The 25,345-nt window shown below is 37.7% G+C and overlaps 2 protein-coding genes across 2 annotated transcripts in view; one reads left to right on the top strand and one right to left on the bottom strand.

Moving 5' to 3' along the window:
- The window catches only part of LOC138069278 (zinc finger protein 184-like), a 1,142,341-nt gene that overhangs the window by 343,649 nt on the left and 773,347 nt on the right, over positions 1 to 25,345 (bottom strand). The gene's annotated exons all lie outside the window — the stretch shown is intronic.
- Positions 18,428 to 19,390, top strand: LOC138069638 (olfactory receptor 2B2-like). Its single transcript, XM_068960970.1, has one exon. It carries the CDS (start codon positions 18,428 to 18,430, stop codon positions 19,388 to 19,390), a length of 963 nt encoding a protein of 320 aa, XP_068817071.1.

Here is a 25,345-nt window from a genome sequence, read left to right as displayed (position 1 = left end):
AAACAAATGGCATGCAATGATTGTTTTCTGTCAGAAAACACTGAAATACACAGATGAGCAATCAAAGCGAATCAATCTTATTCTGTATTCCAGCAAATTTCTTGACACAGGGGGGTGACCCATTCCCCTGAGAATTGCTTCTTTTACTTACACTAAGTTGTTAGCTTGTATACAATCTCAACCTAATGTTTTCTCATGAAAAGTAGGAGAAATACCTAGAGAATTTGATGCTGTCAAGAATTTCCTTTCCGAGATAATAAGTCCTTCTGAGAAATGAAGATGAGATTCCCATGGAGCACTTAATGAAGGATGTAGAATTGTTAGCCATAGAAGGAAATTTTGAAGCAATCTTTAAATTTTTTCGCCACCTCATTCTTCTCCATTTTAGTCACACCTGGCCCATCTCTAACCCTAGCCGATTACAAATACATTTAAACTTGTAACCGATGGAAATAATATGGTTACAGAAAGTTATTTTCTGTGAAATAACATAATACAATCCAAGCATTACAGTGATTACAAGAGATGTTTCCCAGTTGTGATATGACATCATAGAATGTTATCAGAAAAAAAGGGTGAAAAGATAGAATAGGAGGCCCACAGAAAGCATGAAGAGAACGAGGAAGAAGTACTGTAACTGAAGAACCAAAGAGATTCACGATGCAGGAAATGGCAAAGGGATTTTCTTTACTCGAGGAGACACTGTTAGTTTTTGAAGCACATGACCACAGGAATCAGAGCCGGTGCTATCAGTGTCAGGCTTGAGTGAAATTCCAGCTTGCCCTCCATCTCCTGTCGCTGATGATCCTTCAGCTCTACTATCTCCCACCTCTTCTCCTTCCTCCAGTCAGTTACTCTTCTTGCCTGTTCACTGATGCCAGCCCCTGTATGCCAGCTGTTGTACTGCACTGTACATTTCAAGGTCCTATACTGTAAGAATAAAAATGTTTTATTTTTTGAGTTGGTTTGTTTTTATGTATTTTGTGAAAGGTATTATAAATAGTACAGTACTACATAGCTGATTGTGTTAGCTGGATACCTAGGATTACTTTGTTGGGCTCACAAACATGCTCTTGGAATGGAACTTGTTTATGTAGGGAACTTATTATATTTCTCTTTGCTAAAAAAGGAATCTTTCTAAAATATAAATGTTATGCTGCCAGTACTTCAAGTTCTAAAGTGACTCATTGTCTAGAGAAATATACACTTATTTCTTAATATTGATGTTACTTCTGGACAAATTTACATTTCCAGCTCTTTTTAAAAGGGATTCTGTTTATTTTATATTCCAAATATTTTGAACTAGTCAACATTTCCTCTAAACAATAAAAAATTGAATGATATCTGGAAAATAATTTTGAATAAATGGGAAGGACAATAACCTTTGGAGATAGAATGGCTCAAACTCCAGATCAGAAAACAGTGCAGGCTTAAAAACTAGAAAGCTTCATTTACTATCACTGGGGAGAAAAATCACTTTGAAGAATGTTTGTGAAAGTTAAAGAAATATTAAATATTGAACATTGTCCCTGACAATATATAGTAGATCTTTAATAGTTGTGATTTTTTCCAACTCTATGTCTTCTTATCACATTCTCTTTGATGAGGATGTTTGTTCTATAAAAAATAATACTCATAGAAAAAGAAAGGGAATTCCGAAAAACATCTATTTCTGCTTCATGGACTATGCTAAAGCCTTTGGCTGTGTGGACCACAACAAACTGGAAAATTCTTAAAGAGATGGCAATATCAGACCACCTTACCTGCCTCCTGAGAAACCTGTATGCAGGACAAGAAGCAACAGTTAGAAACTGGACATGGAACAACGGAATGGTTCCAAATGATTAATTAATTTATGCTTTAGAACTGTGGTGTTGGAGAAGACTCTTGAGAGTCTCTTGGACAGCAAGGAGATCAAACTAGTCAATCCTAAGGGAAATCAACCCCGAATATTCACTGGAAGGACCAATGCTTAGGCTGAAGCTCCAATACTTTGGCCATCTGATGCAAAGAGCTGACTCATTAGAAAAGATCCTGATGCTGGAAAAGTTTGAGGGCAAGAGGAGAAGGGGACGACAGAGGATAACATGGTTGGATGGCATCTCTGGCACAATGGACATGAGTTTGAGCAAACTCTGGGAGATAGTGAAAGACAGGGAAGCCTGGTGTGCTGCAGCTCATGAGGTTGCAAAGAATTGGACAGAACTTCGCGACTGAACAACAAATATAAATTCTTACACTCTTAATTTTCTTAAGAAATACAGATTAAATATACATGTATATAGATAAACACGTGTTTTCTGTGAATTAAAGTGTTAGTTGCTCAGTCACATCCAACACTTTGTGACCTCATGGACTGGGGACCTGCCAGGCCCCTTTGTTCATGGGATTATCTAGGCAAGAACACTGGAATGGGTTGCTGTGCCCTCCTCCAGGGGATCTTCCTGACCCTGAGATCAAACCTAGGTTTCCTGCATTGCAGGCAGATTCTTTACTGTCCGAGCCACCAGGGAAGCCCCCTTTGCATTAAAAAAAAACGACAACACACACACATACAACTGGTAATATATGTTCTTGATTTTTTTAGCTTTTTATTTTGAAATAATCTTAGACTTACAACAAAACTGCAAAAATAGTTCAGACAGTTTCTGTATACCCTTCAACTATCTTCCCTTAATGCTTTCCACCCCCCCCCCCCACCCCCCCCCCGCCCCCACCCCCACCCCCCCCGCCCCCTGCACTGGGTCTTCTTTGCGGTGCAAAGTCTTCTCTAGTTGTGGCACGTGCGCTCTGTTGCCCTGTAGCATGTGGGAATCTTTGCTTCCTAATCAGGGATCAAACCTGCCTCCCCTGTATTAGAAAGCAGATTCTTAGCCATGGGACCACCAGAGAAGTCTCTATCTTCCCCTAATGTTGAATCTTGCATAATCATTTCCCCCAAAATGGGAAATTAATATTGATAAAAGAGTATTAGAATTTTTCAAATTGTCCCACTAATATTCTTTTATTGCTCTGGGATCCAATCCAGGAAACCACATTGCATTAAGGAGTTGTCATATCTCCTTAAGTCTCCTCTAACTTGGGGCAGTTGCTTATCCTTTCTTTGTCTTTCATGACCTGGACACTTATGAAGAGTAATAAAGTGACCATGATGTTAACTTTGATCCTTTGGTTAAAGTAATTTCTACCAGGTTTCTCCATCATGAAGTTACCATTTTCCTTTTGTAACTAAGGATTATCTTGTGGAAGAATGTGTTGAAATTATGCAAACATTTATATCTGATCATGTTTTTACATTTATCTTGGCATTCATCAGTGATTCTTCTCTGCAACAAATATTACTATTGTATCTATTTTCTATTTCTGTCACTCTTTCTCCACTTAATAATTGAAATTCTATTGTAAAGAAGAGCTATTACTTCTTCTTCTGTTTGTTTAATCTTTCATTAAGTCATTATTTAATCAGTATAGTGAAAGTGAAAGTGAAGTCACTCAGTCGTGTCTGATTCTTTGCGACCCATGGACTGTAGCCTACCAAGCTCCTCCGTCCATGGGATTCTCTAGGCAGGAATATTGGAGTGGGTTGCCATTTCCTTCAGTATAGACTTGTGAATATTTACTTTATTGTACTGGTTATAGTCCAATACTACCATTATTTTGCAGTGGAAATTGTCTTATATTTGGCTTTAAAGCTCCTTCAAGGTGACTCACCCTTTCAACATGCTATGTTACTTCATGAGCATTTCCTTGGGACTATAAGATATACCCCATTTACCCTGTGTTTTATCCTATTGTTATAATTAATATCACTATTTATACTTCTGCTCAAATCGTCCCAACTTTGGCCTTTGGGAGCTCCTTTAAGTTGATACCCATGTTCTTTTAATATGCCCTTAACATTACTGGCCTCTTGTTCCATCACTTCATGGCAACAAGAAGGGAGAAAAGTAGAAATGGTGATAGATTTTACCTTCCTGGGCTCCAAAATGACTGCAGACAGTGACTGCGGCCATGCTTGCTCCTTGTAGGAAAGCGATGACAAACCTAGACAGCATATTAAAAAGCAGACGTGTCACTTTGCCAAAAAAGCAATGCTTTTTCCAGTAGTCATGAACTGATATAAGAATTGAACCATAAAGAAGGCTGAGCACCGAAGAATTGATGCTTTTGAACTGCGGTGCTGGAGCAGACTCTTGAGAGTCCCTGGACAGCAAGAAGATCTAACCAGTCAATCCTAAAGGAAATTAACCCTGAGTATTCATTGGATGGACTGGTACTGAAGCTGAAGTTCCAATACTTTGGCCACCTGATGCAAAGAGCTGACTCACTGTAAAAGACCCAGATTCTGGCAAATATTGAAGGCAAGAGAAGGGGACAACAGAGGATAAGATAGTTGGATAGCATTACTGACTCAGTGGACATGAATTTTAGCAAACTCTGGGCGATAGTGGAGGACAGAGGAACTGGGCATGCTGCAGTCCATGGGATCGCAAAGAGTAGGATCTGACTTAGGGACTGAACAACAACGTTGCTGAACACTTCTCTGTTCTGTGGCATCATCAGATATTCCAAGATCATCTTGTGCTTTTGCAGTCCAAGCCCTAAAGCCAACTGTTTTACCAAGGACCCCAGGTTCCTTTTATTGTATTAGAGAATGTATTCAGAAATCAAAAACTGGGTGCTAAGGATGCTCATTGCTATTTTATTATTCTTTCTAGGCTCTCTCAGCTAACAGAGCTTGGAAATATCTATGTATACTCACATATACATTCACACATGTATTTTTATTTCTTTATATTTATTCATGTTTGTACATTTGTGTGTGTGTATAACCACAAGTTCATACTGATGCCGCCAATTCCAGTAAAATATCACAGAGCTTGTTCTAGCCTCCATCGTTTCCTTATTTGTAACTTTTTCTCTGACTGTGGAAAGTTGGCTCTCATGATCTGTAATTTATTTACTTATTTTGTCAGTTTTAATATACAAGCAATTTCAGAAGTTCTAATCCCTACTCCTGCCAATAACAACTTCACTAACTAGAGAACCCGACTTGTGCACAGTTCTTTTTTTTCACCTTAGACTCGTCTATACTGGGCAAGGGAATCAAATGCTCTTTCAGAAAGTTAATTTAGGCTAATTCTTTTCTTCTTTACTTTCTTTAGCATGGTTATGCTGTTCATCTGTAACACTCGTGGGTTCATTTATTCCCATTTGTATCTCTTTTGGGTACCTCACATTCTGGTTGACTTTTAATTATTTATTTAAATTTTGAATATGTGAAACATTATCATGGTTATAAGGTTAAGAATTATATAAAACATTGTATTCAGAAAAGGGTCACTCCTTTCTTATCCCCTTCTTTCTTATATGAAAAGTAACATATAATACATAGTCTTTGTATTTTGCTTTTTTAGTTAACAATATAACCTGTAATAGTCAATAGTTCATACAGATCTTTATCTTACTTTAAATTATCTTTATTTTGAAAAAAATTATTTATTTGCAGGAATTTGCAGCAATATGAATACAGAGAGGTCCTGTGTACCAATAGGGCCACTGGAACATTTAATGTAAATATAGTACCATGTCAAAAAAGAAAATTGACACTGCTACAATTCACAGATTTTTTTTTTCAGATTTCACCGGTGTCACATGTACTCATTTGTCTGTGTGTGTAGTTCCATGCATACCTCCACAATCAAGATACACAGGAACGCAAATGGAAGTGAGAGAGCCAATTCCTAGGCAGGTTGATAAAAATCCGGGGTCCGGGAGGAGGAGAGAGGCGTCTGGAGTTCTCAAGGAGGAGAAAAGGACAATTTTTTTTTCTTTAAGCCCGGAGCTGATGATTGCACAACAAAACAACTCATCTTGCTCAAGGATATGCTTTCCCTTAAACTCTGTACCAATGATTATGTTACAACAATGTATCCTGCTTGAAGACATATTTCTCCTTCTTAAGAACCTTCTGACTAATCCTATCATCTTAAAATGTATGTTGTGGAAGTGGGTCTGGTGAGACCTTTCTGTTGTTAGTTCTAATCTTGTTAATTTAAGATTTATATTGTGGGAATGGGTCTGATAAAAGTATATAAGGCCTTGACAAGACTAATGAATGGGGCACTCTCCAACCTCCTTATGATGTCTATGTCAGAACCTTTCTCTGTCCCTTTTTCACTTTAATAAAACTCTGCTACACAAAAGCTCTTGAGTGATCAAGCCTGGTCCTTGGTCCCGAAGCTGAATCTTCTTCGTAGATCATGAATCTGATATCGTTCACTGTAAGCTTTCAGAAGGTTAGCCAAATATAACAATGAGGAATAAGAGAATTTTCCAGGAAGAATATTTTAACTCAGCCTTTATTACTTTAGTATTATTTTTGTTGCTTTTCAGTCGGTAAGTTGTGTCCAACTCTTTGTGACCCCATGAACTGCAGCACACCAGGCTTCCCTGTCCTTCACTATCTCAAGGAGCTTGCTCAAACACATGTCCATTAAGTCAGTGATGGCATCCAGCTATCTCATCCTCTGTCACCTCCTTCTCCTCCTGCCTTCAGTCTTTCCCAGCATCAGGGTTTTTTCCAGTGAATTAGCTCTTTGCATCAGGTGGCCAAAGTATTGGAGCTTCGGCTTCAGCACCAGTCTTTCCAATGAATATTCAGAGGTGGTTTCCTTTAGGATTGACTGGTTAGATATTCTTGCTGTCCAAGGTACTCTCAAGAGTCTTCTCCAGCACCACAGTTCAAAAGAATCAATTCTTCGGCACTCAGCCTTCTTTATGGTAGCTGTCACATGCATATGTGATTACTGGCGAAACCATAGCTTTGACTATATGGATCTTTGTCAGTGAATGATGTCTCTACTATTTAATACACTATCTAACTTTGTCATAGCTACTCTTCCAAGCAGCTAAAGAATCTTTTAATTTTGTGGCTGTGGTCACTGTTGCAGTGATTTTGGAGCCCAACAAAATGAAATCTGACACTGTTGCCACATCTTCCCCATCTATTTTTCATGAAGTGATAGGACCAGATGCCAACATAGTTTTTTGAATGTAGAGTTTTAAGCCAGCTTTTTAATTCTCCTCTTTCACCTTCACAAGAGGCGCTTTAGTTTGTGTTCATTTTCTGCCGTTAAAGTGGTACCGTCTGCATATCTGAGGTTGTTGATGTTTCTCCTGGCAATCCTGATTCCAGCTGTGATTCATCAAGCCTGGCATTTTGCCTGATGTACCCTGCATTTAAGTTAAATAAGCAAGCTGACAATATACAGCCTTGATGTACTCATTTCCCAACTTATATTAGTTACCCTTTAAAGCACTAACTTAAGGTGTTCTATTTTCTATTTTCCTCAGTTGGTCATTCCTTTCCAAAGATGGTACAGGGAGGGCTGTGCATGGCTTGAGGGGTAGGGGTGGAGGTGGTGAGGGTGGGGGGTTGAGTAAGGATGGCAGGTAGGCCTGAGTTCTAGGCTACTACTCTCTCCAGAGATTGCACTGTACTTGTGCACCAAGTCACTCATTTTATTTGAACACTGCAAAAATCTTTCAAATTTCACATGAGCATTGTCAACTTTTTGAAAAAGTTGCTTGTATTCATTTGTGTTCTGGATTCTCTTGTAATTCCCTGAAAATAGATTCCTTCATTAGTCGGAATCCTTCCAATAATTATGCATGCATTTCAAGACTTGAACAGCTGTATAATAACTATCTACAGTCCACATACTTCGGAGAAGGCAATGGCACCCCACTCCAGTACTCTCGCCTGGAAAATCCCATGGACAGAGGAGCCTGGTAGGCTGCAGTCCATGGGGTCACTAAGAGCCGGACACGACTGAGCGACTTCACTTTCACTTTTCACTTTCATGCATTGGAGAAGGAAATGGCAAGCCACTCCAGTGTTCGTGCCTGGAGAATCCCAGGGACGCGGGAGCCTGGTGGGCTGCCATCTATGGGGTCGCACAGAGTTGGACACGACTGAAGCGACTTAGCAGCAGCAGTAGCATCAGTCCACGTACTTCAGGTGACTGGCACCATCAGACATCTCCACATCCTGGCCCTGTACCTTACATCATGGTGCTGGTAAGTCAGCAGAGTCAGAAATCAGAGCATTCCTAAAAGCCATTAGAATCAGAGCATTCCTATACCAGAAGGGCTAACAGCTACTAACCTACACGTAGAAAATGACTGTGAACTTTGTAACAATATCTCTAAAACAACTTTATCTTAGTCAGTTGACAAAAATTCTTACAGCTACTCCATTACCAGTTTACATGGGAATATGACAGGAGGAAGTTGGAGTTAGTGGTTTTAACTAACTATGGATTAGTTTTTTGCCTTGGTTTGTTTTTTGTTTTTACAAATTTTGCGAATACATGGGATTATGTGAACACATTGCTAGAATCCTGCTTTCCAAGATTCTTGGAAAGGGCCCATGGAAATGATGGTCTGAAGATTAAGCTCAATCAGTTTCATGGTAAATCCATCTCTGACATTGCCCATGAAGCCAACCACATCAGCAAAATCTGTGCTGTTAACTACAGACTTAGCTCAAATCTGCTACAAGACTTCTGTTTCCAGGAAAGATATAATTGCTTTCAGAAGTCCTCAAGAACTAGAAAAGGCATAAAAATAAAATCATTCATATTAAAATATCAGGGAGCCATGGGAACAACAAAGATAAAAATATTAAGATTCAATTAATGCTCCATAGTTAAGAACTTGTGAAAAAGTGAGCTGATGTTGCTTTTTCCCTAAACTTACTGATTCTATATGCAAATAAGAAGCTGATTCCTTTAGCTGGTAAAGGACTATTTGAAAAGAATAGAGGGGGAAACAACTCGGATATTTGTCGTTCGTGTAAAGCAAAGTGACAAAAATGAATTGAAGCCTGAACTACAAGGCAATTTTCCCCTAAAGGTATTTGACAAGCATTTAAATAAGGAGGGAAAATTTTAAACTATGTCAAAATCTCTCAAAAGATTGAGAGGTCAATTGATACTGAGAAGTTAAAGTTTAGAGTTTATGATTAATCCAGAAGCATAATACTGTCTAAGTCGGTTGACATTGTTGTGAATAGCAGAATTTCATTCTTTTTTATGTTGAATTTTATTCTTTTATATATATGTGTGTGTATATATATATATATTAATATCTGAAAAAAATCAAAACACTAACTGGAAAAGATACATGAACTCCAGTGTTTATAGCAGCATTATTTACAATAGCCAAGATATGGAAGCAATCTAAGTGTTCATCAACAAATGAATGGATAAAGAAGATGTGTACTAAATATGTGATTCTTTCGGCAGAGTGCAGTTAGGCAAGGAAATCACTGTGATGTCTGTCCTTGGGGCAAGCTTTCGCATTCCCTTTTATTTCTTGGAATACGACCACTCTCTTGGGATGCTAATGCTAAAATTTCACTTTATTCATTTATCTTTTAGCCGTGCCATGTGGCATGTGGGATCTTAGTTCCCTGACCAGGGATCACAGTTTTGCCCTTTGCATTGGAAGCACAGAGTTTTAACCACTGAACCACCAGAGAAGTCCCTAAAAGTATATTTTAAACTTTAGTAGAGTTTGAATATATCTCTACCCCCATTTCCTCCTAGACAAGCCATTATCTCCAGGCTTTTGTAACATTTCTCTTACAGAAAACACAGCTGGTTTGCTTGCCCTGCTACTGCAGACTTTTTTTCCCTGCCTACCTCACCGCTGCAGGCTTTTGTTCCAATATGCAATATTAAAAAGTCACATAGTCAAAGAGTAACATAGCAAATGAGCTTCTTCTAGAGGTTCTTTCCAAGCAAAAGAAGAGAGCTACACTAATTAAATCGATTTCTTAAAAATGAGTCTTGGTGGTTAACGAAACGGAGCAGGACTCTATGCTCTTGGTCTGTCATGTCCTCTGTCTACCTTTTGTCTGTGGAAAAACTTTAGCCAAAGAATAAATTAAATCAGAGAAGTGAGAACACACAGGAAATAAGGAAAACGAGGGAAACCAAATAATGGTTTAGTCATTTATTTCAGTTCAGTTCAGTCACTCAGTCATGTCCAACTCTTTGTGACCCCATGAATCACAGCACACCAGCCTCCCTGTCCATCACCAACTCCCGGAGTTCACTCAAACCCATGTCCATTGAGTCGGTGATGTCATCCAGCCATCTTATCCTCTGTCATCCCCTTCTCCTCCTGCCCCCAATCCCTCTGAGCATCAGGGTCTTTTCCAATGAGTCAACTCTTCGCATGAGGTGGCCAAAGTATTGGAGTTTCAGCTTCAGCATCAGTCCTTCCAAGGAATACCCAGAACTGATTTCCTTTAGGATGAACTAGTTGGATCTCCTTGCAGTCCAAGGGACTCTCAAGAGTCTTCTCCAACACCACAGTTCAAAAGCATGAATTCTTCAGCCCTCAGCTTTCTTCACAGTCCAATTCTCACATCCATACATCACCAGTGGAAAAACCATGGCCTTGACTAGACGGACCTTTGTTAACAAAGTAATATCTCTGCTTTTTAATACGCTATCTAAGTGGGTCATAACTTTCCTTCCAAGGAGTAAGCATCTTTTAATTTCATGGCTGCAATCACCATCTGCCTTGATTTTGGTTTAGTCATTAAGCATAGTCAAAGACTTTTAGTTCCTTCTCAAGGGAGATAGTATTCTGAACCATATCCTGGGAACTATTTTATAGATACTGAATTCCCCCCAGGTGGAGAGTTCACTACATGGTGACCAGACTGTAGCCATGACATAAGCTGCCATAACTGCTCAACAAATGGAAACAAACATACCCTGGAAGTGAAGATTGACTGTACTTAAAAAAATCAAGATGATGCTGGTCAGACCACCAGTGATCCATTCCAAGATGGCTGTGCTCTTTCTGCATGTAGGCCCTTCCTCAGCCTATAGACGTTCTTGCCCACTGATTGTCAGTGAAATTGGCCTTTGGACAGAAGTCTGCCCCCTCCTTGGCCCACGCTGGTTGCTAATATCCAAAATAAAACAAACTTTCCTTTCCACCACCTGGCCTCTTTATTGGCTTTTTGAGTGTTGGAGCAGCTGGATCCCACTTTCAGTTACAGTAAGAAGGGAGGCACATAACTCTTTGGTAGCAGAGCCAGAAGGTTTAAAAAATAAAAAAAAAAAGAACAGAAGTGGGACTTCCACTTATGTAACCAATTTCCTAACACATTTTATTTTAACCACTCTAAGCCTCTATTTCTATATCTATGTATCTTTGGAAATAATGGATGGCTGTCTCACAGGGCACTTATGAGGACCTAGTGAAACAGTCCTTTCAAAGCACTCAGCACTGGTGTCTGGATAATAATAATAACCTCAATAGATCCTTCCCTATTTCCAAGATCTTCAATAAGTGTGCATTACTTGGTACTTTCTAAATTTAAAGAATTCTGAAACAATTTCAGTTTGGGTATACTTGGTCCATTCTGCAGAATGAATATTTACTTTTATTCATATTTTCTTTAGGCCTTTCTTTACTTTCTTCTTAAATTGTGACTTTTGTTCACTAAAATGCAATCTATTAAAAAAAAACTATAAAGATAATTCATACTCTAGTTCAATTTGTCCCCTAACCATCTTCAACCTTACTCTTATTCTTGTATAGAGAAGTAACCAGTGTCATTAATTTTTAAAACTTTTAAATATACACAAAGTCTCAATTTGTTTCTTTTCTAGCTTTACTTCATGTCCCATCTTCCTCTAGATATTACCCTCTGCCCCTTTCCAGATTACTCATGTTCATGTTATTTAGATAACAATGTTAATTAAGAATTAGTCATTCTTTAAAAAACTATATATTTTCTCATGTAATCTCATACAGACACACAATACATAATAAAATCATATTTCAGTGTCTTAAATTATTGTTTTATAAAAGTAGGGCCATGTAATATATTTGTTTCAACATTTTTGATTTCCTCATTCAGCAAAACCTCAGGAAAATATCTCCAAGACATGTGTTAGTGCTATAATTCCTTGTTTCAGATGAATGAATTTTTTTCATTTTTTTCTATTTTTTCCATTATATATTATGCAGTAAATTTGCTATCAAAAAATCCTATATTTTTTCTTCATCATTGGTCATTAAAGTATTGCTATATCAAGCATTATTGTTCATTTGTCCTTTGTAGGGGAATGATTCCTGCGAATAACAGCACTAGATTGAGAGTTTATGTAGTTTTTAGAAGCCATTGCCATATTTTCCCCAAGAAAACTTGTAACTCTTTGAATTTTCACCAGTAATCTGTGAGTAGCACTTTTCCTTCATTCTCATTGGCAATAAATTTCAATTCTTTTGCCTCCAGTCTGGTGAGGATGAAGAGGTTTATCATCATTATTTTAATATATCTTTCTCTATTTGAGAATTTGGTCACACTCTCTTATATATCTTGTTTATTTGGATTTGGTATTCTAAATCACAAAGAGTCAGACATGATTTGGTGGCTAAACAACAACAACAAATTGTCTATTCATATAATTGGTTTCCTATTGGGATATTCGTGGGTTTTCCCCATGTTTGTTAAAAATCATAATCTTTTTTTCAGAATTATAAACATATGTCTTCTAAATCTACTCACCTGGAAAAGAAATTGAAAAGAACTTGAATATGATAGCACATAAAAATAGAAATATAACATTTTGGCCAGAATAAATTCTACAATATAAAACATTTAAATTACAAGACAATCTATATAATTGTGAGTTGAAAAAGAACTTGGTTACTACACCTGGAAATTTTAAAAATCCATGAAAAAAATATAGACTATATTGGTTCTACATAAACTGTTTAAAACTGCTTTATGTAAAATGTGTCATAAACTAAGTTAAGCAATTTTCTTAAGATAAATTAAATTGAAGTCTATTTTCTGATACACAAATCAAAGTGTTGGTAGCATAACCTCAGATGGGTTCTCAGCAAATTTACACTTGCAATAAAAATTCCTTCCTGAGAGAAATAAGTAAGTTTAGACTAGAAAACAAATTCCAATTCAATTGCAGAAAATCCGAACAGTCTTTGAAAGATATTTTAGTCCCCACTGTCATTTTGTCTTAGACAAAGTTAAGGATTCAGCCTCTGGAGAAAGGGTTTGCTGAGCAAATCAATGACGAAAGAGGAATATCACTTCATAAAGCTCTCCTCTTTCTCTCTTCCCACTGGGTATTGGCTATAAACTATGGGAAAGACTCTTGCAATTCAGTGTTTGAGATTTCTGCCAGAGACCAAAACAAATACCAATATTGATAGAGAAAGCACATTCATTTTGAAAAACTAGCTGGGAAAAAAAAAAAACAAAAAACTTGAAAACAGCAGTTGGTGCACTAATTACAAGTGATGCCAGAACACCATTCAGATCATCTGTAATACTTCATTCTTATCTTCCAGTTAACTCTGAATGGAGACATCATGGCTTGCTACATTGTGAGTGTAACTAAAAGAAGCTGAATGAATTTCATCAAATCAGTTATACAGCTAAATAGCGTATGAAGGTGTCATTTTACCTGTGCACTTTAAATTAGTCCTATTTTGAACTCAAGTCTTCTTGGACATAAAATTGATCTATCACCAATGTTTAAGATGGAGGTAAGTAGCATATATTTCAAAAAAATGACACTAAAATTTGAGTATTCTAAGCATGCATTTCATGGACTGTTTATATTTCAGATCTCAGCAAAGACCAACAACTTATCTGTTAGAAAAAAATCTGATTTATCTAGCGTCAGCTTCTAAAAATCTTTTTTATATATTTTGTATAAATATATATCTTATACATGATATAGTTTATATTTTATATCATATGTGTTAAGACTATTTACACATGTACATACAAATTATATTATATATTATGTGCAAATATGCTCAAGCGTTTTTTATACAAATATATTTTGAACATATCTGTAAAATCTAAAGGAAATAAGAACTTTAGAGCAGGTCGGTCTTAGGTTCTAATCTTTAGTCTGTTATTTACTAGCTCCAGGACCTGAGGAAAGTAATTTCTCTAAGCATATAAATTCAGTTCCTGCCTGCAAATTTAATCTTAATGAAATGGAAGAGATTTTTGACAAACTTCCTTGTGTTGATAAGCCAATCTACAATGTATTAGCCATGTGAAAAAATTACTTCTATTATTCATATTTTGGGGCTTCCCTGGTGGCTCAGATAGTAAAGAATCCTCCTACAATATGGGAGACCTGGATTCAAGCCCTGGGTTGGGAAGATCCCCTGGAGGAGGGCATGGCAAGCCATTTCAGTATACTTGCCTGGAGAATCCCCATGGACAAAGGAGCCTGGTGGGCTACAGTTCATTGAGTCACAGAGTCGGACAGGACTGAAGTGACTGGGCAAAGCGTCTCTGAGTTCCCACATCACTATCATACTTTGACTAACATAAGTTTATTCATCCTTTTAATCCTGCAAGAATATGGTATCTTTGTGGTATTTGGAAGCCTACCTCATAGGGATATGAAATACTTTGAGAAAATGTAACAGTAAACAGTTTTCATGCTAAAAGGAAAATACTATGCCCATAGTCTTACTGAAGGTAACTGATATCCAAAGCTATTAATTAACTTGCTCAATTATACAATGATTTACTGGCTATTTGGAGACTAAAATTCTTGTTACTTCTATTGTCTCAAGGCTCTTTCCATAGTGTTGCTTAAAATGATGCTTCCAAGACTCTGTTAAACTTTACCTTTTTGAATGTTCAAGGTCAGATATGGGATAAGAGAATTCAGTACAGAGATGATAGATATAAGATTAATGCATCACAGATAAAATTTATTAATATCTCATCATCAGCTTTCTAACCTCCTTCTATCAACTTCCAGTAACATCTGTATTAACCCAGTTATATTCCCTTTCTGATCCCCTTGATATCTCACATAATTCAAATGTTTTCTTCTGCTGCCCTCTTGAATGCTACTCAAAATGAGATGAACATTATCTTGAGATTCTGGCAATGTACATTTACTCAAAAGCAGAGGAATCTTCTCAGTGGCCTTTCAGGAAATAGCCACAATTGCAAGCAATTAGAGCAGATGTCCACAGGTAATACTCAGGCGTCTGTCTGATATAATTTCAGAGAAGTAGATAAGGACTTCCTAGGTTTTTGTTCTTTTGTTTTGTTAATAAACACTTCAGTCCTAACACTGGGAATATGAATCAGAATTCAAATTACTTAAAACTTCTAAAATGCAAAAATGATACCACAACTACTTAGTCTAAAGATATACTTTCAAGAATGGATAAATATTTGAGATTACTCTGTGTTAGAAAGGTGGGTGAATGGACCAAAAAAAAAAAAGAGTAATGCAAAATACAAGAATTCATTGCTCTGAAATCTCCCATTTCCTCTCCTCATTACTTTCTGGCGCCATCATCTGTATATCTTATTCTGCTCCAGTGCTTTGTGCCGGAGTGATACATATTTTCCCCCTTACTGTGCCCTCACTAATTACAGAACATGAGAAGATATTACATATGACAAGATATGTGAACTAATATATCATATTGATGCAGAAACAGTTTATCATGTTTGTAAGTAGCGAATCTCAGAGGGAGAGGGGTCAGTTGATTAAAATAAAATTAACTGATTTCCTCTTCTGTAATCTTCCATAGAGAGGACTTCCTTGACTGAGTTTCAGGAAGTAACATCTTATCTAGGATCAGTCAGGAAAGGACATTGCCCATGTGAGAGGAGAAAATACATGCAATGTCCCCCATGATGAGATACCTTCTGAGCAATAATATAAGAATTGTGTCACTCTTCAGTATTACATTTAAAGAGATACTGCACCTTATCCAAACAGGGATACTGAGAATGAAAGTGACTCTATTACCAAACTGCAAGCACAATAGGAGACAACTCAGTAGTCCTGGGTAAACTGGGGAGTGTCATTCACCCCAATTACATGGACTAGAGGGGATCTGTTCAACACTTGTGCAACTCAAGGAAATTATGGACTGTGTGAAATCTCACTACCGGTGCCATTTACCCTGTTTTACCTGATTCCTCCATTCCTTGGCAACATTTTTTTTGTTTTTTTTTTGGCCAATAGAATTCAAAATGCCCTTCCCCCCCGCCACACACACAATCCATCCCTTAGAAAAACTCCTTGCAGATTCAGACATAATTTTAAGAGTTTAAAAAATTAATTTTCTTGCAAAAATCTTCACCCTAACGGGGATCAAAGTATTAAACTAAAGCAATGCTGGTCTGAGAGTTAAATACAGCAAATAAATTGATGTGTGTGTGTGTGTGTGTGTGTGTGTGAGTGTGTGTGTGCACGCTCAGTCCCTCAGTCATATCCAACTTCTGTGGCCCCAAGCACTGTAGCCCACCAGACTCTCCTGCCCATGGAACTTTAAGTGAAGATTTTTTTTAATGTTAAAAATTAGAACAAAAAACAGGTAAATTTATAAATAATTCTGCTTACTCTCCACCATCTTCTGTATACTTCAAGGTAATTTTAAATTTATGTATTAGTATCTTTATGCATGTATGTGTAAAATACTGTTTTATAAATTGATAGAATCATGCTATACAAATGTTCAGTAACTACTTTTTTCATTTAAAGATACATTTAAACATGATTTTACGTCTATATCTATGACTATGTTTCTCAAAGTTTTTGTCAAATGAGAGCAAGGCAATTTTTAGGGGACTAGTAGTCCCAGAAAAAGTAGAACAAAATTAAAATACACATTGCTAACTTTCAAATGAACCTGAATAATCATGAAATTTTGTATTCTGATATTTATAAAGTAATATAATAATTTAGAGTGTCCTATTAAGATTTCTTCAGGATGAATACACGTTTAGCAGGTAGAACTGACATATCAGCAGTTTTAGGAATTTCAGGGCGCTGAATAGCTTTTGCTTAAAGCATCTCAGGAGGGCTTCCTGTGTGGCTCAGAGGTAAAGAATCCACCTGCAATGCAGGGGACACAGGAGATGTGGGTCTGATCTCTGGGTTGGAAAGATCCCCTGGAGGAGAGGGTATGGCAACCCACTCTGGTATTGTTGCCTGAAGAATTCTAAGGACAGAGGAGCCTTGCAGGCTACAGCCCATGGCATCACAAAGAGTCAGACATGACTGAAGTGATTGGGCAAAGCATCTCAGAATTCCCACATCACTATCATGCTTGGACTAACATAATCGTGTTTCTATGTGCCAGGCACTATGCCAGCCAATTTTCACTGAAAAATCACATTTATACTTCACAGCAGTTGGTTACTAGGATCCTTACCTTGAGGGTTGATAGTCTGGGGGCTAAGGAGGAAAAAGGAAGGTGAGTTTTCAACTGGCAGAGCCATCTTTCACTGGTAACCGTAGAAAATGTATAGTTTTATAAACCATTAGTAATTCCTCTCTGAGTAACCTCAGAGACCTTGAAACACTGACTTTATTCCTCCACACTGCTCTGTTTCTAAGGGCCAGGGTCTAGACTAAGCAATGTGTGTATATGTTTCATATCAAGACAACGTAAAAAAGCACGATTATCTTCACAAGTGAAGAACATGAAGATCAGAGGATAAGAAACATTCCCAGTATAATGTAACTAATTAGGCAAGGTAACCTATGAGCCCAAGTCTAGTTCCAGATTATTAAATAATCCCTTATGAATTCTGAGCTTCTAAAATAAAAAAAAAATATATGTCTTCAGTTGCGTCCATTATTGATACTTTCTACATGCTCTTTTTTTGGGGGGGGGTGAAATTTACACAATTTTAATTAATTTTAATTTACACAATTTTTAAACAGGGAATCTCATTGGCATTAGGGGAAAATAGATGTTGATTGGGGTAAAGAACTCACCTGCCGAAGAAGGAGATGCAGGAGATGTGGGTTCGATCCCTGGGTTGGGAAGATCCCCTGGAGGAGGACATGGGAACCCATTCCAGTATTCTTGCCTGGACAATCCGAAGGACAGAGGAGCCTGGCGGGTTACAGTCCATAGGGTCGCAAAGAGTTGGTCACGACTGAAGTGACTTAGCAGGCATGCACAGAATGAATTCAAATGGCAGGAACTGTGTCTATATCTATCTAATAGTAGGTACCCAGGGTAGAAAAAAGTGAGAACAATGAATTTACAGAATAACAAAAGATCAAATTTCGATATTTTATAAAGAATAAGTTCTATGAATATGGAAATTGATGATACTTTAAAATTTTTGAAATTTATTTTCCTAATACACTTAAACAAAAATAGAAATATTTGAAATCATTGGAAAGATAAATATGTATATTTTTGTAAATATATTTTCACATTATTAATAGCATCATTCTATAAGTTTATACAAACTATTAGCAAAATGCTTATTACTAACTGACAGTAAATAAATGTGCTTGTTAACTTACTTTTTATATTCCAGAGAACCAAGAGCTGACCATTTAACATGAATAGGATCAATGAGAGTGTCCCCCAAGAGTTCATCCTCTTAGGTTTCTCAGATCGACCATGGCTGGAGCTGCCACTCTTTGTGGTGTTCCTGATTTCCTATATTTTGACCATCCTGGGCAATCTAGCAATAATTGTTGTGTCCCGTCTGGATTCCAAGCTCCATACCCCCATGTATTTTTTTCTTACCAATCTCTCGCTCTTGGACCTTTGCTACACCACAAGTACAGTTCCACAAATGCTGGTAAACATATGCAGCATCAGGAAGGTGATTAGTTATGGCGGCTGTGTGGCACAACTTTTCATTTTCCTGGCTTTGGGTTCCACTGAATGTCTCCTCCTGGCTGTCATGTCCTTTGATAGGTTTGTAGCTATTTGTCGGCCTCTCCGCTACTCCATCATCATGCACCAAAGGCTCTGCCTCCAGCTGGCAGCTATATCCTGGGTTAGTGGCTTCAGCAACTCAGTATTACAGTCCACCTTGACCCTGCAGATGCCACTCTGTGGCCACAAAGAAGTGGATCACTTCTTCTGTGAAGTCCCTGCTCTGCTCAAGTTGTCATGTGTAGACACAACAGCAAATGAAGCTGAACTGTTCTTTATCAGTGTGCTATTCCTTCTAATACCTGTGACACTCATTCTGATATCCTATGCTTGTATTGTCCAAGCAGTGTTGAGAATACAATCAGTGGAAGGTCGGCGAAAGGCATTTGGAACATGTGGCTCCCATTTGATAGTGGTGTCTCTTTTTTATGGCACTGCTATCTACATGTACCTGCAACCACCATCCCCTGCCTCCAAGGACCGGGGAAAGATGGTATCCCTTTTCTATGGAATCATCACACCCATGTTGAACCCCCTTATATACACACTTAGGAACAAAGATGTAAAGGGAGCATTTAAGAGGCTGATTGCAAGGATTTTCTTAATCAAGAAATATCCAAATGATAGGCCTTGTTAAAGCCTTGAAGTTTACTATTTTAATAATTTAATAAATTTAATATAATTTAATAAAATTAATTTAATTTAATTAAAGTTAAATGAAATATGCTGAAGTTGCTTTAGTCTGATTACTGTTAGAACTATTATTGTGAACTTATTCAAATAAAATTTCACTGACAAAAGATTGCATTTATTTCCTACTGTCTACCTATAGTCATTGCACAAGTCCTGAGAACTGGTGCATTATGATCCTCTAAAATAGTGTAAGCTTGAAATATTTAAAGTCTCAGGCTTTATAACACTGGTTTGTGTACTTGGTAAAGAGTCTCAAACTTCTGTGAGTCTAGAATAAAAGCTTAGGAAACATAACATTTTTATACACATTCAAATATGCTTCCACACACCACAAATATTTTCTTAATTACAGGAGATACAACAGAAGTCCATAAAGCCATACAAAGCCCCCTCTTCTTATAGATATAAAGTTAATGATAATAGTTTAAATTTTAACACTATTCCCACATCAACACAGTATATGGGTTCCACAGTGATTATACTTCCACAGTTTTATCTGGATCTTCTCTCATGTCTATACTTTCCATTTATCCTAAATTGAAGTATCTTATGTTATTCCATCTGCCAAATAAATTTGTAGCTACATTTTAGACCTGAATCACACACTCTTTATTGGAATTTTTTTCATGATTCCCTTACCATCTATGTTATCTGTCTCCTTTTAAGTCCTAAAGCAATTAGAATCTAAATCATGAAACTAGCACAGCACATAATGATATTCATTGCTTATTCAATGCACTTTTCTTGTGCAAGAAGAAAACCTTATGTTAGCTCCCTTAGGTACCATAGATTATAATTTATACTTCTTCCATATGGCCTTCAGAGCACATCAAAGTGCTGAGAAAAATATTTGCACACTGTGAGTTGGTTTTTGGCTGATTTAATGAATAGCTGGCATGCTGCAGTCCATGGGGTCAAGAGTCGGACATGACTGAGTCACTGAACTGAACTGATGAATAGTTGCACTGTAATAACTTTAACTACTTCTTTTTTTAATTACTTCTTCTACTAAATCCAAAAACAGAAAATACAGTAACTAAGAAACACAATTAGCTTGTTTCCTTTGAATGCCTTATGGTAACAAGGTACATTTCTGCCTCAGTGTAATTTTCTGACACATCATGGTGGATCTTAAAACTTCAACCTGCATCAAGACCACCTGGAGGGCTTTTAAAATCCAAGATCCCTGGGAGTCAACCCACTCACACTCCTAGAGTTTCTAAAGTAGGGGGTCTGGAGGGAGGGGCTGGGAATTGCATTTCTAATTAATTCTCAGGTTGTGCAGATCAGGGACTGCAATTTAAGGACTGCTGTGCTAATGATTAAAATGAATAAAGATGTCTTGCTAGTCCTGGAGCTCAGGGTGAGCCACCTCTTAAAATATCACAATGGCATTATTTTGAGTTGAAGTTGCTTGAGAAGCAGCAGATACAAGGAGGAAATTCTGACCCTCCTCTTTCTCCTGGAAAACAGAGAACAAATCTCTCATGTGAAACGTACACTCCCCGCATGTGGAGGTAGGAGGACAGCCTGATCACTGCAGATAGGGAATTCGGGCTGAGAAGCCAGGATAAACGAACTGTTGTTAATTAAATATACAAATCACTGACTTCAGTTCTAGGATTCATATTTTGAAAGATACATATATTGTAAAACCAAAATGCTTCTGCAGAACAATGACTAGAGAACTGAGGAATCAGAACATTATGTCTCTTGAAGAACTACTGAAGGCCTAGGTTTATTTAACATGGAGTGAAAATGCTTTGTCAATGTTTGATGCAATAGTTCTCTTCACATATATTAAGGGCAGTCATTGTCTGTTCTGTGAAGGATAGGATTCATATTAATGGGTAAAAAATAGAGTTGGTATTATATAAAAAGTGATTCACAATAAAATTTACATTATACCATGATGAAATAGCTACGTTTCTGGCAATATGGGAAAATAGAAAGCTATATAAAATAGAGACTCAATTAGTCTACCTAAGGCTTTTCCTTTTTAAAATATGCTTTAGAAATTTTCTGTAGTTAGATTACGTCATAACCATTTCTGTGACTCACCAAAGAATAAAAGTAGACATAGAGAAAATGATAGATATAACCAAGCGTTTAGAAAAATGTCATGTAGAAATTGATTCTTGTGGCTTCTAAGGGAAGAGTTAGGTGGAAGCTATTGTGATTCAATGTATACGTTCAATACAGGGAGGAAAAAAAATAGAGAAGTTTAAATGAATAAATATCTCTGTGGAGACAAGATTTTCAATTCTGGAGAGAAGTTGGACTACATGGCTGGTAAGAGCATTCCTGATCCAGGAAGTCTGTGGCTAAGTCAGTAAAATTAGGAGAATTTGATTAGATATAAAAAATAACCTCCTGAAGATAAAATTTGTGATATAATGGAATATATAAATAAAGGAGACAGTGAAATTTATTCTTTCACAGTTTTGGTGGTCAAAAGTCTAAAGTCAAGGTGTCAGTAAGGTCATGCTTCTTCTGGAAGCTGTGTGTGTCTATGGGGGGGGTGGTGGTAATTGGTGGGATCTGTTCCTTGTTTTTTTTGTTTTCTAATGGCTGCTGGCATGCTTCATGTCACTTCACTCTCAGTTCTGCCTCTGTTTTCATATCTCCTCCTCTGTGTGTGCCTGTCTAATCTCCTTCTGCCTTTCTCTTATGCGATGGCATGTAGAGCCCACCCAGGTAACCTGGCATAAATTTCTCAAGATCCTTGAGTAATCACATCTTTTGCTATTGAAGGTAACATCCAACGTTCTGGAGATTATCAGGTGGATATATCTTTGGGGAAGTCATTCAAGCTACTATATCATCTATAATGTTCAGGGTAATGTAGCCCATTACGCCATGAAAAATGAAGAGTAACATTAGCTTCTGAAGATTTTCTTCATTAAATGTGTTGAGTGCTACATATGGGAGAGAGTTCCCCCTTTAGTGCTTCTTTTTATATTTTTTTTATTTTTTGGCTGCGCTGTGTGGGGGTCTTACCTGATCAGACATAGAACCCATTTCCCCTGCATTGGGAGTACAGAGTCTTAACCACTAAACAGCCAGGGAAGTCCCATTCTTAACTCCATTTTAAATGAGGTTTCTTTCATTTTCACAGTATTTAAAGCAGAGTAATGTGCTAATGTTACAAAAGGGGCAACCTGGAGACAGAGACTGTTTTGATATTATTTCCATAATTCACTGTTAAGATAGTCAAAGCTGTGGTTTTTTCCAGTAGTCATGTACTGATGTGAGAGTTGGACCATAAAGAAGGCTGAGCACAAAAGAATTGATGTTTTAGAACTGTGGTGCTGGAGAAGACCCTTGAGAGTCCCTTGGAAATCAAGGAGATCAAACTAGTCAATCATAAAGGACATCAACCCTGAATATTCATTGGAAGGACTGATGCTGAAGCTGAAACTCCAACTTTGGCCACCTAATGTAAAGAGCTGACTCATTGGAAATGACCCTGATGCTGGGAAAGATTGAGGGTAGGAGAAGAAGGGGACAACAGAGGATGAGATGGTTGGATGGCATCACCAACTCAATGGACATGAATTTGAGCAAACTCCAGGAGATAGTGAAGGACAAGGAAGCCTGGGGTGCTGCAGTCCGTGGCATTGCAAAGAGTCATACACAACTGGGTGTCTGAACAATAACAATAACTGTTAAGAATATAAAATTATATATTTTGTATGAAAAATCTATCCAATGATCTTTTTTGTTTGTATTTGATTTTATCCAGAAGAGAACCCTGAAATGGACAGCATGTGTGCTTAGCTGCTCAGTTGTGTCTGACTCTTTGCCACCCCATAGAGCCTGCCAGGCTCCTTTGTCTATGGGATTATTCTGGCAGGAATACTGGAATTAACATCAATAGTGCTCTAATCTTATGGTTTATTATATGATAAACCATATCTTGATAGTCCCTATTTTAATAAGATGAGCATACTGTGTCTCAGGTTATTTGAAGGGGTTCCTTGTAATTTAGATTTGAGAGAGCTAGCCTTTTAAACATTATAATCTGACAACTCTAAATCACCCTTTCACACACCAAATTCACTCTTTTATACACCACCCAATAAATGATTGGATCCCCACATGGTGACATGCTCTACTAAGACAGGGAGAGGTTGAAGGAATGACTAATGAACAAAACACCTGCTGCTGCTGCTGCTGCTAAGTCGCTTCAGTCGTGTCCGACTCAGTGTGACCCCATGGATGGTAGCCCACCAGGCTCCGCCGTCCCTGGGATTCTCCAGGCAAGAACACTGGAGTGGGTTGCCATTGCCTTCTCCAGGAAAAAAACACCTAGTAAATATTAATGAGCAATATCACAACTTTTAGAAGCTGTATTATTAGTTTTAGGAAAATTCATTAGTGTTTTTACATATAATTCAATTGTTTAAGTTGTTTTTCATTGATCTCAAACTTTTTTGATAGTTAATTATCAAAAGATAGTATAAGTATTTCTTTGGTTAAAATTTTACATTTATTGCACTTTGTGGCATTTTTCTCTTCTTTATTTTGGTTTGAAGAGTCTATACAATTAGCTCAAGCTCTGCAATATCCAACATTTAATGATATATTAAAAGGTAGAAAAAAAATTTTAATGTGAGAAAATAAATTTGTTCACTACATATTCCATTTAGCCAATGAAAGGGCTTTATTTACACACCAAATTACTGAGAATCATTACTCATCAGTTAACAGGGATACTCAATGAAGAGGATTAAGAACGTTTTTGCCCTCAAGCAGCTCACAAATCAGGGACTGAAGCAGAGATAGGATACAAAGATTAGTAAATGTTTCACTCATCTACTGCTGTACAAAAAAACTTAATGGCATGAAATTCCATCCATTTTATTATGCTCATGGATTTTATAGGTGAATTTGGACAGGGCACAAAGGAGATAGTTTGGCTTTGCTCTACAGTGTCTGGGAAAACTTATTCTATGGGGACTAGAATTACATGGAGGCACTTCACTTTGTTAACCTAAAACAATACAACAATCAATTACTTTACCAGCAAAATGGGTTTACTCAGAAACAGCAAAGAATAACATTTCCGGGCATGTAATCTATAGGGAACCACTGGCGAGTCCAGAAAACAAATGAGAGGAACGCTGTTTTACAGAGAATGGCAATAGGGCGGAGCTGCTATAAACAAGGAGTCCATTGGAAGAAACTGGGAGTTTGAAGTATACTGGCTTTTCACTGGCTGAGTTGTGGCAGTCTCTTATTGGCTGGGCTGTTGCCTGGCAATGAGAAATTCTTTCTTCCTCCTGCTGGGTAGTCAAGTGGTAACCATCTTCCTTTTGGAGACACCAAGGTGCCATCTCTTTCTGTTGGATCAGCAACTGACCTGGAGTGGTAGAGCTTAGATCTCTCCCTACAGCCTCCTGCTACTGCTAAGTCATTTCAGTCGTGTCCGACTCTGGGTGTGACCCCATAGACGGCAGCCCACCAGGCTCCCCCATCCCTGGGATTCTCCAGGCAAGAACACTGGAGTGGGTTGCCATTTCCTTCTCCAGTGCATGAAAGTGAAAAGTGAAAGTGAAGTTGCTCAGTCACGTCTGACTCTTCGCGACCCCAGCATGGACTGCAGCCTACCAGGCTCCTCCGTCCATGGGTTTTTCCAGGAAAGAGTACTGGACTGGGGTGCCATTGCCTTTTCCCTACAGCCTCCTAACTCCATTTAAAATGAGGTTTCTGTTTATTAACTTTCATAACTTGTAAGTCTGGCATCTGGGTTGGGATAACTGAAAGGCTTGACTCTTACTGGAAATGTTAACCAGGGCACTGTTAGTAGCCTCTCCATGTGACTGGCATAGGCTTCTTCACAGAATGGTCTCAAGCTAATCAGACTTCTTAACATGGTTGCTCAAAACTCTAAGAG

Source organism: Capricornis sumatraensis, chromosome 22 (genome assembly GCF_032405125.1).
Source record: "Capricornis sumatraensis isolate serow.1 chromosome 22, serow.2, whole genome shotgun sequence".
NCBI lineage: Eukaryota > Metazoa > Chordata > Mammalia > Artiodactyla > Bovidae > Capricornis > Capricornis sumatraensis.
Note: the sequence above shows the minus strand (reverse complement) of the source record. Positions and strands in the feature narration are given on the sequence as shown.

Coding starts and splice junctions, on each gene's coding strand:
- LOC138069638 (XM_068960970.1), top strand. CDS start 18,428: ATGAATAGGATCAATGAGAGTGTCCCCCAAGAGTTCATCCTCTTAGGT.